Below are 18,649 nucleotides of genomic sequence, written 5' to 3'. Positions count from 1 at the left end.
TACAGGCCTTGGCTTTTGTTTTGAAGGCAAAATCAATGCACGTCCGGTTGGTCTCCCCCCACCCCCCCACCTAGCCACACCCCTTGTTTGGTTGAACTTGAACATCCCATTTTACATTTAGCAGAATCTCTGCAAGTGTTAACCTTTTATATACTTTTATATACTCTATGGTGTTAACACACATCATGAACACTACTCAGGCCTACTGTATAGCTGTCACATCGGACCGCTGTGAATTGTTACTGCCATTGACAAAACAATTATAAAAAATACTAATAGGGCAGGCTATCTGTGTGTGTGTGTGTGTGTGTGTGTGTGTGTGTGTGTGTGTGTGTCCAACTTGGTGGCTCCCAAACTTTAAAATTTCAAGGACACCCCTTACGTCTGACAGCAGACAAATGGAACCAAATGGACCCGTTTGGTTCCATTTGTGCACTGTCAAGAGTTAATTAGTATAGGGTCCATTTAGAACCCCTCACTTTCAGAACCACTAGTCTGTTTATCTATCTATAATTTAAATTCAGCAGTTCTGCACAACGTGGCCTCTCCCATGCAGCCAGCATCATACAGGTCGTACAGGCAGTCTCTCCCATGCAGCCAGCATCATACAGGTCGTACAGGCAGTCTCTCCCATGCAGCCAGCATCATACAGGTCGTACAGGCAGTCTCTCCCATGCAGCCAGCATCATACAGGTCGTCGTACAGGCAGTCTCTCCCATGCAGCCAGCATCATACAGGTCGTCGTACAGGCAGTCTCTCCCATGCAGCCAGCATCATACAGGTCGTCGTACAGGCAGTCTCTCCCATGCAGCCAGCATCATACAGGTCGTCGTACAGGCAGTCTCTCCCATGCAGCCAGCATCATACAGGTCGTCGTACAGGCAGTCTCTCCCATGCAGCCAGCATCATACAGGTCGTACAGGCAGTCTCTCCCATGCTGCCAGCATCATACAGCACGTCGTACAGGCAGTCTCTCCCATGCAGCCAGCATCATACAGGTCGTACAGGCAGTCTCTCCCGTGCAGCCAGCATCATACAGCACGTCGTACAGGCAGTCTCTCCCATGCTGCCAGCATCATACAGCACGTCGTACAGGCAGTCTCTCCCATGCAGCCAGCATCATACAGGCAGTCTCTCCCATGCAGCCAGCATCATACAGGCAGTCTCTCCCATGCAGCCAGCATCATACAGCACGTCGTACAGGCAGTCTCTCCCATGCAGCCAGCATCATACAGGTCATACAGGCAGTCTCTCCCATGCAGCCAGCATCATACAGGTCATACAGGCAGTCTCTCCCATGCAGCCAGCATCATACAGGTCATACAGGAAGTCTCTCCCATGCTGCCAGCATCATACAGCACGTCGTACAGGCAGTCTCTCCCATGCAGCCAGCATCATACAGCACGTCGTACAGGCAGTCTCTCCCATGCTGCCAGCATCATACAGCACGTCGTACAGGCAGTCTCTCCCATGCAGCCAGCATCATACAGGCAGTCTCTCCCATGCAGCCAGCATCATACAGGCAGTCTCTCCCATGCAGCCAGCATCATACAGCACGTCGTACAGGCAGTCTCTCCCATGCAGCCAGCATCATACAGGTCATACAGGCAGTCTCTCCCATGCAGCCAGCATCATACAGGTCATACAGGCAGTCTCTCCCATGCAGCCAGCATCATACAGGTCATACAGGCAGTCTCTCCCATGCTGCCAGCATCATACAGCACGTCGTACAGGCAGTCTCTCCCATGCAGCCAGCATCATACAGCACGTCGTACAGGCAGTCTCTCCCATGCTGCCAGCATCATACAGCACGTCGTACAGACAGTCTCTCCCATGCAGCCAGCATCATACAGCACGTCGTACAGGCAGTCTCTCCCATGCTGCCAGCATCATACAGCACGTCATACAGGCAGTCTCTCCCATGCAGCCAGCATCATACAGCACGTCATACAGGCAGTCTCTCCCATGCTGCCAGCATCATACAGCACGTCATACAGGCAGTCTCTCCCATGCTGCCAGCATCATACAGCACGTCGTACAGGCAGTCTCTCCCATGCAGCCAGCATCATACAGCACGTCATACAGGCAGTCTCTCCCATGCAGCCAGCATCATACAGGTCGTACAGGCAGTCTCTCCCATGCAGCCAGCATCATACAGCACGTCGTACAGGCAGTCTCTCCCATGCTGCCAGCATCATACAGCACGTCATACAGGCAGTCTCTCCCATGCAGCCAGCATCATACAGCACGTCATACAGGCAGTCTCTCCCATGCTGCCAGCATCATACAGCACGTCGTACAGGCAGTCTCTCCCATGCTGCCAGCATCATACAGGTCATACAGGCAGTCTCTCCCATGCTGCCAGCATCATACAGCACGTCATACAGGCAGTCTCTCCCATGCTGCCAGCATCATACAGCACGTCATACAGGCAGTCTCTCCCATGCAGCCAGCATCATACAGCACGTCGTACAGGCAGTCTCTCCCATGCTGCCAGCATCATACAGCACGTCGTACAGGCAGTCTCTCCCATGCAGCCAGCATCATACAGCACGTCATACAGGCAGTCTCTCCCATGCAGCCAGCATCATACAGCACGTCGTACAGGCAGTCTCTCCCATGCTGCCAGCATCATACAGGCAGTCTCTCCCATGCTGCCAGCATCATACAGGTCGTACAGGCAGTCTCTCCCATGCAGCCAGCATCATACAGCACGTCGTACAGGCAGTCTCTCCCATGCTGCCAGCATCATACAGCACGTCGTACAGGCAGTCTCTCCCATGCAGCCAGCATCATACAGCACGTCGTACAGGCAGTCTCTCCCATGCAGCCAGCATCATACAGCACGTCGTACAGGCAGTCTCTCCCATGCTGCCAGCATCATACAGCACGTCGTACAGGCAGTCTCTCCCATGCTGCCAGCATCATACAGCACGTCGTACAGGCAGTCTCTCCCATGCAGCCAGCATCATACAGCACGTCGTACAGGCAGTCTCTCCCATGCTGCCAGCATCATACAGCACGTCGTACAGGCGCTGTCTGATCTGTTGCTAATGTGTATTCATTATGTATTAATCGGCTGGTTCCAGTCAGTAAGCATTAATCAATGCTGCGTAATCTAATGACTTACAGTAGCTGAGACGCACACGCATGGTCACGCACCCACCCACACACACACACACAAACACGAAATCCAACAGTCACATTGTGTTTATTAAAGATAATATAAAAGTACAGTAAGCAGCAGAACTTTACAACAGAGAGAGAGAGATGAGGAAACAGATCAACTTTGACCCCTGCCTACACTCCTCTGTCTTCAAGTCCACCATGACAACTGGAACAGCATCCAGATATCTGTCCAGACTGATTATCTGTTGATCAGCTATTTTACCCAGAGTCTACCCTCGGCTACAGACAGTACCATAGCTGTGCATTTCCACTGACTAACACAGTGGTTTTCAACCTTTTTTCATATCAAAAGTACATTATTTATTATTGGGCATTTGAGCCATGGACCACCATTTATATGAGATTTAGCCTCTCGGACCCACAAACGTACAATATCGTGTTGTCGTTGGAGAAGATGTTGTCCACAACCCCATGCTGTATTGATGTGGTATACCAGGGGTGGGCAACTGGCGGCCCGGGGGCCACATGCGGCCCCCACCTTCACTTAATGCGGCCCGCATCAAATTATAGTATTGATTTCAGCGGTTACATTGTGTCCAATGTAGTTATGTTAACAGTTCATAAAGTTAACATAACTATAACTAAATGCATTTGAAATTCAAAAAAAGGTTACTTCTCAGGATTCCAATTCAAAAATGGCAAAAAAAAACCTATTCAGGTTTTCAATTAAATTATAGCAAAAATAGCTGATCTACAAGCTCAAAACACGTCGCAGGGCGACGCGTTTTGAGCTTGTAGATCGGCTATTTTTGCTACGACAGTAATATGTACTGTGGCCCTCTGGAGTGAGTGTGGAAATATATTGGCCCACTCCATCGTCAAAGTTGCCTACCCCTGTGGTATACCATAGGAGAGATAACAGGCAAACATTGATACAAATAACACGTTTTCTACACACTCTCTAAATTGTGTAGACTTCTTGAAAATTAAGTAAAATCTATAAGGGTCCATTTGGTTACCAACTCTCCATCATTTAGAGTTGGGGACCACCTGGAACCCCCTAAATGACCACGGACCACTGGTTGAGAACCAGTGCTGCTTTTCATTCTGTTGAACACACATCAGTCTAGGGCTGTCACCATGATTACACATTTAAATTGACGATTATTTTCACACAAATAATTGCGATTAACAATTACTTTAGACACCTTAAGTAGCAGCTCTTCTACAGCCTGGTTTAAACCTTGATGAAAATAACAACCTTCCCTCTTATTAAAAAAAATACATTCTATACATCTATACGCCTATTCATAATACAGTTTACAGTGAAGAGGTGACCACCGAAAACTACAACCTGACCCAAACACATCTCTGTTTTTACTAAAACTACAACCTGACCCAAACACATCTCTCTGTTTTTACCAACAAACAGTGGGTCATCTCTTCACTGAAAACTGGACTGTGATTATGCCTTTTAACAACGATCTTCGCATCATCACTTGTTCCTCTTGTAGATCTTCTTGGCGAAGCCGAGGAAGACTTCGTGCGGGAGGTTCTGGGCGTGTCGGGCGATCAGCTTCTGCAGCCGCTGGTAGCTCTGCTCCTCGTGCTGGTGGTAGAGAGAGGACATCTGCAGACGTTCGTACAGAGCCTTCACCTGAGCCACGCTGGCCGTGTCGTGGCGGCCGTAACACGCCTAGAGAGAGAAAGGGACCAGTGTTCAGCAGTGGTGGAAGTAATGTTCTCACATTTCTTTTTATATATATAATTTGTATACCACAATTTTGTAACCCATTTTTGCATCCTGTGCCAAATTTGCCTATGCTGTAATAGGCCTATCTCACAGAATTTCCCCGCCCCCTTTCCACGACCCCTTTTGGAGCAAGTGGTGTTATTTTCTTTGCGGTCCATAGGCTTCCATGTTAAAAGAGGTATTTTCACAAGCCACAAACTACCGTTTTGTAAAGGTAAGGTTTATTCTACTTATTTGAGTTGTTATACCATTGTGTTTTCTTCATATTATTATCGGTCTTTGACATTTTAATTTTAGGAAATGTACTTAGATTCTCCAGAGAAAAAAAGTGTAAATGCCTAATGTTAAATGACACCACTATCTACCGGAAGGGGGCGTGGAAAGGGGGCTGTGAGATAGGCCTATAGCCTGGGCACAGCATGTTGTAGTCATTGTTTTGTAGTCATCAAGCCTGAACCCTCAAACCAGAACTTCCTTTCCCTCAAACCGGAGGAAATATACCTTTCCAATGAAAGCGTGACTCTCTCTCTCTCGTAGCCTGCGATGAGAATAGAATTAACCCGTGGGATAAAAAAAAGGTATACAGACGCTAAATAGTCTCTGGAAAGCACACTAACATTTATATTTATTTTGTATTTTAGAAATCAGTGGATTTTATTGGGAAGGTATTATTCTTCCAGTTTGAGGGAAAGGAAGTTCTTGTTTGAGGGTTCCTGCCTGATGACTACAAAACAATGACTACAACATCATGTAAGATATCATTCGCTCCCGACCGGATAACACCACCATTTAGTAACACAGACCAGGCTTTCCTCCGCCTGGTGGTGATGCAAGGTTAATGCTGTAATCTTAGGCGCTACTCTCCCTCCGTCAACCTGGGGAGAGCCCCGAACTGAGCTCACGCTTCCTTCAATGCATGAGGAGTGAGCAGGCCGCTTCTTATCACCTGACAGGGGGGAGTTTCCCCGGTAGGACGTAATGTGTGGAAGGAGTACGTTATTAGTTATTTCTTACTTAAGCAAAAGTATCAATACTGCAATGTAGAAATACTCTTAAGTAAAAGTACATACTGTATGTATTGGCATCAAATTGTACTTAAAGTAAAAAGCACCCATTGTCTTTCAGTTTTCACATATAAATATTTAGAAAATAGCCAATCTACAAGCTCACAACGCGTGAATGTGTCGTGATGCGACACATTGTGAGCTTTTCAGATGACTAAAATATGACCAAAACTAAATGGCACGAACTACGTCAAAATGTGCTGTTAAAATGAACAAATGTATGCATGTCTTCAACCATCAGAGAACTGGGTGAGAGAAAGGCAGTCTAGAGGAGAACAAGCCTCAAGGCGGTCATCAACATAGGGTTGTCTCGGTGAACTCTGACCTCCAGCTCTGCCCTCTGCTCCGGGGTCATGACCCCCATGGCGGTGACCACCAGCCAGCTGCACTTGTTGTCCTGGATGTCCGTCCCGATCTTCCCCGTGACCGCCGGGTCTCCGTAACAGTCCAGATAGTCATCCTACAGCGAGACACACACACACACACACACACACACACACACCGCTTAGAAAAACAACACCACGACGCCGACGTCCAGGGATCATTTCTGAAATGATGCTGTGTCGAGGTTACAATATAAACGCTTCTGAAGAGAAATACCGTGTCTCCTTGGGGTTTGGACGATATGTCACTAGGGACAAGTTGACTTAGTTGGCACCTGATGATTGCCATCTCATCTGTTGATACCCATGATATGATGACCGTCCACTACTATATCAGAGACTGACTGTATGTGCGAAATTCTATGAGATGCATGCTTGTTTCCGTTCTTATCCTCTGCTTAAAATCTGCTAGGGACGTCATAGATCCACTGTTCTGATATATTTGTGTGTGTGTGTGTGTGTGTGTGTGTGTGTGTAATAAACTTCAGAATGTACTGTATGTGTAATACTATGTGGCCTGGTGTTGACATGTGTTCTCCGCGCCAGCGACTCAGCTGATCCTCCCCCACCACCCCTTTGCTTTAGATGGAGACCATTCAGATGGTCAGCCTAAATCACAACAGTGGTGGTGAAGATGACAATGAAGAAGTGTTCTATGAACCTGTATCTGGAAGAACTCTCCCATCTCCAGCAGGATGTGTTTGGCGTTGTTGTGCTCCTCTTCACTGTCGATTCCCGCCTGAAATATCACAATTTTACACGTTCAGTATGAAACCATTCCCTCACAATCAAGCGCACTAGACAAAACTGGTGTAAAAGAATAAACCTGTGGGCTATTTTGATTAATCTCTGTAATGCATTGCATCATCATATGTTAGATCAGAACTCAACCAGTGCTCCGGGAACCACCATTAATTAGTCCTTGAGGGGGTTCCAGGTGGTCCGAAGCTACTGAAAATGATGGAGTTGGTTTCATTTTACACTCTCAAGAGTAATTGATTTACAAGAAGTCTACACAATTAGAGAATGTAGAAAAACGTTATTTTGACGTTTGCCTGTTATCTCTCTTATAGTACCACATCAAGACAGCATAGAATTGTGGACGAAAATCGTATTCAACGACAAGTTAATAAAAAATATTCAAAGTTTTGGGTCTGAGAGGCTACAGGTCATTACACACTGGCGAATTAGCAACGCGAATAAAAAATTCGACACCGGAGCGAACACCGGAGCGAACAAATAAAGAGCGAAAACGGTCGCATTTTCGCACATTCGCCACTGATGTGGAAGCTTGCATTGACTTCAATTGGTTTTAAAAAAAGGCGAATTATTCGCACGAATAATTCGCGTCGCTAATTCGCCAGTGTGTAATGACCTTAAATCTCATGGTGGGCCGTGGCTCAAATGCTGAATAAATAACAGACCATGATATGAAGTGTTGAAACCACTGTGCGTCGTAGCATTGTTTTGTGATCTTTTGTGATTTGTGAGCATTGTGGGCATACTGACATAATCCTACTGGTAACCTTCTTAACAAAATGTATCATGTACATTTATATTATTTGGGGGGGGGGGGGGGGGGGGGGGGGGGGGGGTTTACCTAACCTGACTCCGCCAGATGGGGCAGCAGAGAGTACACTGGGTTCCCCCCTCCTGCTCCCATCTGGGAACTCTCAGGCAGACTTGATGCCCGGCCACAAAACGGCCTGGCCAAACAGCAGAAGCTAGAAGCTAGAAGCTGCTGCTAGAAGCTGCTAGAAGCTGCTGTTTAGTAGTCATGCCAATGAATTGCTCCCCACACATATTTCCGTGTCGTCACTGCTGTTGTATCCTACCGATTCACCTGCCAGTGAGGGAGGAGCCCCCACCGGGAGGACATAAAAAGGGTTGAAACCACTGTTATGGTCTTATCCATAAGTTGTGAGAAAAAAATAATCAAATTAATACATGTAATGTTCCATTTTATGACCAAAATAAAACTACTACTACATTTCTATTCAGATTAACTTACCATATACATAGCTGCTGCTACCGGCAGGTAGAAAGAGTAGAATGCCGTTTTGTATTTCACAATTGCTTTATACCTGAAAAAAACAACAACACATGATTGATTGATATCTTTATCGACAAAATACATACATACACACACAACATATTTGTACGTAAGCTGTCCAAAAGGATAAAACACACAGAAGCTCATGAGCTTATTGCCATTGTGGTCATTTTTATGTTATGCTTTAGCTATTGAAAAATAGCAGATCTACAAGCTCATAGCGCGCCACCGAGTGGCGCGCTACGAGCTTGTAGGTCTGCTATTTTAGAAAAATCGAAGAACGACTGACATAGAAACATAGCTTTTTCAGAAAACTGTCAGGATGTAGAAGACATTTTTAGAATCTGATCTCAGGTCAAAATGGGTTAAAACACAGGTCCGTTACACACAATAAAATAGGCGAACAGTTCAAATTACTCATTTCATTTCACTATTTTCTTGAATGATTTTAAATCATTCAAGAAATAAATTAAACGTTTTACAGACACTAACTGGCAGAGAGTCTTGAAGTTGATATCATATCAAATGTGGAATAAATTGTATTCTATCGGATTGGAAACCTCATTATGTCCCCAACGGTTACTTTTTAAATTAAATTAAAGTAGCTAAAGTAGCAGATGGACAAGCACAAAACACGTCCATTTGCACCGCATTTCAAGCAGGAGGATCTGCAACTTGTTCTACTTGTGTGCGATGCTGTAGAACGGACAAGTAAGGCATTCATTTAGGAAAAAGAAAAAACCAAAAAACCCACTAAAGGTTAGAATATGGAGATGAGGTTTCTGCCCGACAGAAACAACATTAAAGGACCAGTTCACCACTTTTCAACATCTCTTCATATAACTGGTCCTCACTAATGTTCATGATAAAACACCACCATTTTTTCCTACTCAGTCTGTGTCTCATAGGAGGGCTTTGGGCAGTTCGGACACCCGTCCACCAGTGACATCATCATTAGGCAGATTTTTTTTAAACAAGATTTGTTTTAAAATATATTTAGATTTGTATTATCGTGAGAACGATGGCTTCAACTTTTGCATTGCAACTTTTCAGGAAAAGAAAGCCTGCCGTTTCTATTAGCTTGGATTCACCATCGATGGTGTCACTGGTGGACGGGTTTCTGAACTGCCCACAGCCTTCCTATGAGACACAGACTGAGTAGGAAAAAATGGTGGTATTTTATCATGAACATTAGTTAGGACCAATTATAGGAAGAGAAGTTGAAAAGTGGTGAAGTGGTCCTTTAACCATTTAAACTATGTCTCCCTGCATGGCATGCCTCACGTCCCCATAGTACAGTATGTCTCCCTGCATGACATGCCTCACGTCCCCATGGTACAGTATGTCTCCCTGCATGGTATGCCTCACGTCCCCATAGTACAGTATGTCTCCCTGCATGACATGCCTCACGTCCACATGGTACAGTATGTCTCCCTGCATGGTATGGCCTCACGTCCACATGGTACAGTATGTCTCCCTGCATGGCATGCCTCACGTCCACATGGTACAGTATGTCTCCCTGCATGGCATGCCTCACGTCCCCATGGTACAGTATGTCTCCCTGCATGGCATGCCTCACGTCCCCATAGTACAGTATGTCTCCCTGCATGGCATGCCTCACGTCCCCATAGTACAGTATGTCTCCCTGCATGGCATGGCCTCACGTCCCCATAGTACAGTATGTCTCCCTGCATGGCATGCCTCACGTCCCCATAGTACAGTATGTCTCCCTGCATGGCATGCCTCACGTCCCCATAGTACAGTATGTCTCCCTGCATGGCATGCCTCACGTCCCCATAGTACAGTATGTCTCCCTGCATGGCATGCCTCACGTCCCCATAGTACAGTATGTCTCCCTGCATGGCATGCCTCACGTCCCCATGGTACAGTATGTCTCCCTGCATGGCATGCCTCACGTCCCCATAGTACAGTATGTCTCCCTGCATGGCATGCCTCACGTCCCCATAGTACAGTATGTCTCCCTGCATGGCATGCCTCACGTCCCCATAGTACAGTATGTCTCCCTGCATGGCATGCCTCACGTCCCCATAGTACAGTATGTCTCCCTGCATGGCATGCCTCACGTCCCCATGGTACAGTATGTCTCCCTGCATGGCATGCCTCACGTCCCCATGGTACAGTATGTCTCCCTGCATGGCATGCCTCACGTCCCCATAGTACAGTATGTCTCCCTGCATGGCATGCCTCACGTCCCCATAGTACAGTATGTCTCCCTGCATGGCATGCCTCACGTCCCCATAGTACAGTATGTCTCCCTGCATGGCATGCCTCACGTCCCCATAGTACAGTATGTCTCCCTGCATGGCATGCCTCACGTCCCCATAGTACAGTATGTCTCCCTGCATGGCATGCCTCACGTCCCCATAGTACAGTATGTCTCCCTGCATGGCATGCCTCACGTCCCCATAGTACAGTATGTCTCCCTGCATGGCATGCCTCACGTCCCCATAGTACAGTATGTCTCCCTGCATGGCATGCCTCACGTCCCCATAGTACAGTATGTCTCCCTGCATGGCATGCCTCACGTCCCCATGGTACAGTATGTCTCCCTGCATGGCATGGCCTCACGTCCCCATAGTACAGTATGTCTCCCTGCATGACATGCCTCACGTCCCCATGGTACAGTATGTCTCCCTGCATGGCATGCCTCACGTCCCCATAGTACAGTATGTCTCCCTGCATGGCATGCCTCACGTCCACATGGTACAGTATGTCTCCCTGCATGGCATGCCTCACGTCCACATGGTACAGTATGTCTCCCTGCATGGCATGGCCTCACGTCCACATGGTACAGTATGTCTCCCTGCATGACATGCCTCACGTCCACATGGTACAGTATGTCTCCCTGCATGGCATGCCTCACGTCCCCATAGTACAGTATGTCTCCCTGCATGGCATGGCCTCACGTCCACATGGTACAGTATGTCTCCCTGCATGGCATGCCTCACGTCCCCATAGTACAGGATGTCTCCCTGCATGACCAGACAGTGGCCTTGTGGTTAGAGTGTCCGCCCTGAAACTGGGAGGTCGGGGGTTCGATCCCCGGCCGGGTCATACCAAAGACTGTACAAATGGGACCCAATGCCTCCCTGCTTGGCACTCACTCAGCATCAAAGGGTTGGATTGGGGGTCAAATCTACTAATCAAATGATTCCCGAGCGCGGCGCACGCTGCAGCTCACCGCTCCTTGGCTGCGGCTCAACTGCTCCAAGAGATGGGTCAAATGCGGAGAACAAATTTCACTGCGGTAACGTGTGTGACAAATCGTATGACTTTGACTTTGATGTATGCCTCACGTCCCCATAGTATAGTATGACTCACCTCTCCATGGTGAACCTGTCCAGGTCTATTTTACCAGGAGGGGCGGTCATCAGGTCCAAAGCTTGACCCAACTCAGTCTGGAAGGTGGTCTGGGGATGGAGAGAGGGGGGGGGGGAAGAGAGAGAGACACCAGTGAGTTTTTTTCCTTTTTTTTGCTTTGATGTACGATTGTGATGCTACATTACACATTTCCATTGAGATCCAATAACATTATGAAACGGAATGAGATAGTGATCAGCGGGCGTGCGCGAGATAGGGTCTGTTTATTTGTGAGGAGTTGCTCACATAATGGCAGCGAAGATGAGGGACAGTGTAAATATTGCAACGGGACATACATTATATAGGAATATATTACACTATATTGCGACACGACGAGCTGCGCACAGCATGAGAACGAATGAGAGAGGGAGGGAGAGAGAGAGGTAGACTCCATAGCACAGTAGTGGAAATGACGTTCTCTGCATGTAGACATATTCATATCTTGCTAAAGTATATCGATATCTCTGCTGTCTTAAAAAAAACGCCAACTCCAAAATGTTCATTTTTCAGGAAATGAAGAAACATCCAAGTGGAGTTAGGAGGATTTTGTCGAAGGTTCAATATATTTTTAAACCAACACACAGATGTAAAGGGCGTTTAATAGCACTGATTAATTACAGGTATTACCACAGGTATTTAAAACCCGCGCGTTGGGACGTGCGGGTAGCGCGGGATCCCGCTCCCCATGCAGGCCCTGTGGAGGTGTGCTTGAGCAAGGCACTTAACCCCTTACTATCCTAAAAACTCCTGGATGAATGATTCTTCTCGTCACCTCTGTGAACAGCTCCAGCAGGTTGACATAGTAGCTCTGCTCCCTGCAGTGTCTCCTCAGCAGCCTGTAGATGGCGCCCTCCAGCAGGAAGGAGTCGTTGATGGCGTCCAATCCAATGCCATCCTGCAACGCACAACCATTTCAGAGCAGCCGTTTAGTTTGATTTGTTATGAATATATTTCAGGATTATATTAAGTTGGTATTGGTGTTATTGTTTATTGCACCAACCTTCTTGTACCAGCAAGGCTGCCCCCTACGGGTGACGGATGCATCCATGATGTCATCGGCAACCAGGAAAAACGCTTGGAGCTGAGAGAGAGAGAGATAGAGAGAGATAGAGAGAGAGAGAGCGAGAGAGAGAGAGGCGGTTTTCACTTTCAGTAGTAGATAAGATTGATGTGCTTAGCTAATAATTAGTTTAAGTGACCCAGCTGGACTGAGGGGCTGCCATTGTGCAGCCTCCAGCTATTCACGAGGAGAAAAACAGCATTTTTATTTTTTATGCAAAGTGAATAACAGTGAACAGGCAGACTCTTCACATACTAGAGCATGTCTGAAATAAATGACAGCTTGTTTAATGCTTAAACATGTAGCTAGGTGTAATGTTAAGAGTCCACAGAAGTGAACCTTTCAAGCCTGTTTCTCTGCAAGACATTACTCTATAAGCCATATCTCCAAACCTGGTGGGTCAAACTGAACAACCAATGTGTCCATTTGAAGCTATGGTTCCCTGCTTTCATATGACACGAAAAAACGAAAATGACAAAGAAAATCCAATGGCAGCCCCTCAGTCAAGCTGGGTCACAACACATATGTCATCACATTGTATCAAGTAATGCACCGTGATACATAGTGATGTATACCAATGGTGGAAGAAGTACTCACGTGTTTTACTTAAGTAAAAGTATCAATACTGCAATGTAGAAATACTCTGCTTTTTTCTTTTCTTTTGAAAACAAAACGCCTGCAGTCTTCGAGGCTAGTGACATACAGACTGAATCAATATTGGCAGCCAGTCAAAGACAGCATTAGAGTACATATACTTAGTAACTTTCCACCACTGGTAGTATTGGTGTGTGTGTGTGTGTGTGTGTGTGTGTGTGCGTGTGTGTGTGTGTGTGTGTGCGCCAGGGTGCTTTTCTGATTGGTTAATAGGTCTCACCAGCTCTATACACCAGCCAACCAGCAGCGCTCTCTGCACGGCATCCTGGGAAAGCTGGGTGGGCGGGACAAGCTCCCGTAGCGAGCCAATCACAGACAGGCCTCTGTTCCTCTTGCCTCCCGGCGAGTTGTACACCAAAACCTGACAGGAGAGAGAGAGAGAGAGAGAGAGAGAGAGAGATGCTGATCATTGTATCGCACTGTGGGTTGCAGTGTACACACTGTATACAGTGCACTCATGTGATAGACTAGTGTATTTTAACAGTAGATGTTTTACCGTTGATAGATTGTATATTCTTCATCATTTTAGGAATATTTTTAAAATAATACCCACGTTTTTCACAGATTTTGCCCCCCTATGATAGAGCCCCCCTGCATGATATCTAGATGTATTTATTTTTGTAAACATCTTGCTGAAATAATATAGAACCTCAAGTTGTACCTTGAGTACCTCAAGTTGCCATGTATTGCTGTACTTCAATATATTTTGATGAGAAATATTTGTTATGGAATATTTTACATTGGGTAAACTATACCATATTTCATTTGTTAAAAATTTGAACTAGTCCAAAATTCACTTAACCTCAGATCAAACGCCTGGATGCGCTATGTCGTACCCAATACCAAATCTGAGGCACGTGCGTTTTTTGGGGCCCTGGGCATGGAACGATCTACAGACCAGATTAAAACTGGCTTATTTGATCCCCCTAGTGACTTTTAAGAGGATTGCCTTGGGCACACGCCAGCCATTGCTCCTGCTTTGACGAGTAGCAAATGCTGTGATCTTGGTTTTATATTAGGTTAGTAGTTTCATGATGTATTGTTCTTATTAGTCTGTATTCGGTTAGCTACTTAGACTCTCTCTGAGCCTCCCTGGTGGTAGGTTCTTGGTATTACGGATGTCATTTGTTTGTCTTTGTCATATCCTGTATTTGTTGTTACTGGAAGAGCTGTGTAACATTTATTTGCTCTTCTCTTGGCCATGTATTGCACTCGTAAAAGAGACTATGGTCTCAATGTGATTTGACTGGTTAAATAAAGATTAATTAAATAAATAAAGTGATGGTGTAACAAAATGTATGCATGTATGTTTAGTGTTCTAGGGTTAACCATCATAGATAAGATTGTCAATCCCCAGCTGTTAAATCTCCTGTTTGGTATTTATTTAAATCTCCTGTGTGGTATTTATTTAATCTTACAGTGTCCATTACTGTATGATACTACTGGTTTACCCCTATGTTTATGTTGTTTATGCTTGAAGATTAGGTACAGTACAGTAGATATCTCTGATCTGTCCTGTTTGATTTGATGACAAAAAAACAAACAAGTGCATTAAATAAACAATTTCCATGAAAGAAAGACAACACAACAAAAAAAACATATGACGCTTCCTACATTTTAAATCTCCCTACACCCAAACGGGACCCAACCTTTTCCATCAGCCATGCTTTTGTTGACTGCTGACAAAGTTCTCAAGTTTAAAGTCAGTTTGGTTGCAGTGTCCAGGCTGTTCCACCGGGTGGCACCAATGTCAGTAAATGATCCCTTACCTAACAAGAGTCCTGTGTTCACTAACGAACAGATTGGAACTGGTTGGACAAATCCTATCACACACACACACACACACACACACACACACACACACATAAACACACACAGGGCTCACCTCTCGGAGTCGGGTCAGGGCGTCGTTCAGCGCCGGGTCCGTTAGGTCTCTCTCTGTGAGTTCTACCACCAGCTCGTCAAACTGGTCCTGGAACAGCTGAGAGTCTGACAGCAGAGCCTTCTTACAGTGAGTCCCGTTGGTGACGCCGTCGCCCTGCGGAGAGGAGGCACACACACGGGGAGGGGTCAGTCCTGTGTTTAGAGCAGTGCTGTGGGGTCCAGGGACCCCCTTGAGGGGGGGGTTACAGGGGGACCCCTCAAAATGAGGAACATCTTTAAAGAAGTAGTTTACCCCCCTCATGAAGCCTTGAATTCATGGATTGTCGTTTTTGGTGCATTGCTGAGCCAATAATTTGCTCCGTGAGTTTGAGTCATCATGGAAGCGGTAGGAGACGCAGTCATTATGGAGGCGGTTGGAGACACAGTCTCCTTACATTATGGAAGCGTGAGCTTCCTGGATTGAAACCTCCAAAGGTATTCTGCATACAAACGACTCATTCAAATGGGGGCTGCAGTGCACGGCTAATAAATATCAGTCCGAGAGGGTCCTTGCCATGCCCATGAAAACAGTTCGACAGACTCAAATGACTCAATGATCTCTTTCTGCACACTGCACAGATGTGGGTTTTTTTCCTTTTAATTTTTATCCCACGATTGTGTAACCCATTTTTCACCCCTGTGTCAATTATTTAATGTGGTCCTGGGCTCTACACACTCTCCGCCAACCTAGTCCCCATATATGGGGGACATGGGGAGAGCAACGGACTTGAACTCATGCTTCCTTCATGCCTGAGTGTCCAAGTTGCTCCTTTACACCTGACAGGGGTGAGTTTCCCTGGTTGGACGTAGCGCGTGGAGGGAACACGTTATTCCAACCAGTTTCAGATGTGTTTTTTGAGGGCCGCTGTAGCCCCTCCAATGTCTGACTTTGGGAAATTATGGAAGACAAGTCTATGGACTTTGTAATGTTTGTTTAAGGGTACGGAACGTGACGTCACGTGGCAGCCACGTCTACTGGACTTTTAATGTTGGTTTAGCACTGTTAACGAACAACCAAGGCTATGGACTTTTAATGTTGGTTTAGCACTGTTAACGAACAACCAAGGCTATGGACTTTTAATGTTGGTTTAGCACTGTTAACGAACAGCCAAGGCTATGGACTTTTAATGTTTGTTTAAAGCACTTAAACATAAGAGTGGCAGCCAAGTCTATGGACTTTTAATGTTTGTTTAGAGTACGTATTTGTTGTTTGTTTAAAGGAGTGAGGTGCCCCTCACATCACACAACTGTGATTTTTTTTATTGAATACTTTCTGATGATTTGAACATGGTGGACCCTATTGTAAACAAGGGTTAATAATGCTTGATGGTGTCATCCAGTTAACAGTTTTTGTATTCAGTTGTGCAATGTGAAATGTACTGTAATTCTGCAAACTGTTAATAGATACTTCAATCAATCTTTATTAACAGCAACAAAAAGCACAGGAAAGTACAGTTCGATCAATACAAGGTCTGCTAAAAGGATTAAACCCCAAGAAAGCCTATAGTGGCTTTTTTGCATTGGGGAATTGTTTTCATACTCATTCATTAGTCCCACGCACTCCCATAACAGAGACACACTGCTTACAGTGGGAGGACAGCAGCTGCTGTAGCGTACAGGAGAACATGAGGAGGTGCAAAGTACAGGAGGAGGAGGAGGACAGCAGGAGAAGATGGAGCGCAGAGGAGGAGGAGCAGCTCTGGTGGTCAGAGGGAGCAGCCACAACACGCGTCTCATCTCATACAATAATAAAGGTCACGTTGTTGTCACATCATGCTGTCATAATCTGTAATAACTAAACGTGGGACACTTTAATGATAACCTGCACTGAGTTGAGTAGCCTGCCTGCTAGGCTAGCCTGTTAGCCTCCATGATGACACGATATACGATAATAACAAGGAGAAGGACAAATGGAAGGAGGAGGATTAGCTGCTTTATTAGCTTAGTTAGCATCCGCGGTGTCACGTTCAATGTGGGTCGACGTGAAACACGGACCCGGGTGATACATGGGACCTACTCTCCTTTATAACTCCTATGGATTTACTACATTACTGATTACTCTTAGCTACAGAATGAGCGTAGGGAGAGGGCACATATGGGGCTAGATTACTCTATGACTTACTACCTATAATACATTTGATTGATTGAATACTTTTGTTTATATTAACAGTTTGCAAATAATACAAGTGGTAAGATTATACAATGATGCTAAAAGGATAAAAAAAATATTGGACCACTTAAGACATGTATTATTGTTACAAGCAGAACCACGTACTATTCAATGCGACTTCATATTTTATGTAACGGTGTAATTGTTACTGCACGGTAAATGGTAAACATGTTGCAATGCAGTGAAGAACAGATAGAAATCAACCCTTACTGATGTGATATCTATGTTATATAGTCACACAATTTGATACATGATGTCCAATAATCTGTCTTAAGTCTGTTTACAAGCTATACGTGCATGCCCAAAGGGGACGGCAGTGGTTCAATTATGCCAAATAATGAGACCTAAATAAATTAAGTGTGCAGTGTCTTTGATGTATTATTGTCATCGCGTCATTCATTTAATTGTCATTAAATGGAAACAAGACCGCAAGGACTCTTTTTGTGCTGTCTCATTTGAACTGTGTGTTGTGTTATTAGACAGACTGTATACTGCTGTTTATACATTATGTCTAATGTATAATAAACTATTCAATCAATCACTCACTCAAACAATCGTTTATATCTGCGATCACACCAATAGTCTAAACCAGTATTCTGATTCTCAACTAACACCCAAATGACCCAATATATATAAACCAATAATCCATCATATAAACCTATATATTCAACACATTAATAAAACACTAATGAAATGAAACAGACTTACCATGATGATAACTGTAAGTTAGTAGAACGGAACAGTAGCAGAGCTCCCGGCTTGGCTTTCAGACTGTTTATGAGAAGCAGCGACGACACACACAGGATGTGTTCTGTTTGTAGTTTCTGTCTTCGTTGCCTGCAGTTTTATCTCGACGTCGCCGAACTACAACTCCCGACGTCCTCTGCGGGACACGGGGGCGTGGCCTTCTAAGGCTCCATATGACATCGAGGGCTCTCGTTGGCCGGCGCCATCGAACCAGGATGGGGCTTTCGCGTCGCCTGGCCAATGGGAAGGGGGAAAGGGCGTGGTCTGGGTGGTGGGACTTTGTTTTCTCTGGTTCACGATTAGTCAATGGACAAAATACACAGTGGCGTAAA

General features: G+C 45.6%; 1 protein-coding gene across 2 annotated transcripts; it reads right to left on the bottom strand.

Annotated features, from left to right (window-relative positions):
• Positions 1-3,192: 3,192 nt before the first annotated feature.
• On the bottom strand, positions 3,193-18,381 carry fdps (farnesyl diphosphate synthase (farnesyl pyrophosphate synthetase, dimethylallyltranstransferase, geranyltranstransferase)). 2 transcript variants are annotated; one of them, XM_079503099.1, is made up of 10 exons: positions 18,279-18,381; positions 15,363-15,515; positions 13,698-13,838; positions 12,764-12,844; positions 12,536-12,658; positions 11,725-11,813; positions 8,341-8,413; positions 6,991-7,068; positions 6,272-6,406; positions 3,193-4,825 (listed from the first exon to the last, which is right to left on the bottom strand). In XM_079503099.1, exons 1-10 carry the CDS (start codon positions 18,279-18,281, stop codon positions 4,625-4,627), a joined length of 1,077 nt encoding a protein of 358 aa, XP_079359225.1. In that variant the 5' UTR covers positions 18,282-18,381; the 3' UTR covers positions 3,193-4,624. The 2 variants fall into 2 exon arrangements, with proteins under 2 accessions (XP_079359225.1, XP_079359224.1); XM_079503098.1 differs by lacking the exon at positions 18,279-18,381 and adding an exon at positions 16,988-17,340.
• Positions 18,382-18,649: the final 268 nt, after the last annotated feature.

This window comes from Electrona antarctica, assembly GCF_951216825.1.
Source record: "Electrona antarctica genome assembly, chromosome: 6".
NCBI lineage: Eukaryota > Metazoa > Chordata > Actinopteri > Myctophiformes > Myctophidae > Electrona > Electrona antarctica.
Note: the sequence above shows the minus strand (reverse complement) of the source record. Positions and strands in the feature narration are given on the sequence as shown.

Excerpts from the sequence above, each read along its gene's own strand:
- fdps (XM_079503098.1), bottom strand. The coding sequence starts at position 17,137 with ATGAGACGCGTGTTGTGGCTGCTCCCTCTGACCACCAGAGCTGCTCCT. Across the intron at positions 8,414-11,724 it reads GACAGGTTCACCATGGAGAG|GTATAAAGCAATTGTGAAAT; the intron begins GTGAGTCATACT and ends TGTTTTTTTCAG. Across the intron at positions 6,407-6,990 it reads GAGAGTTCTTCCAGATACAG|GATGACTATCTGGACTGTTA; the intron begins GTTCATAGAACA and ends GTCTCGCTGTAG.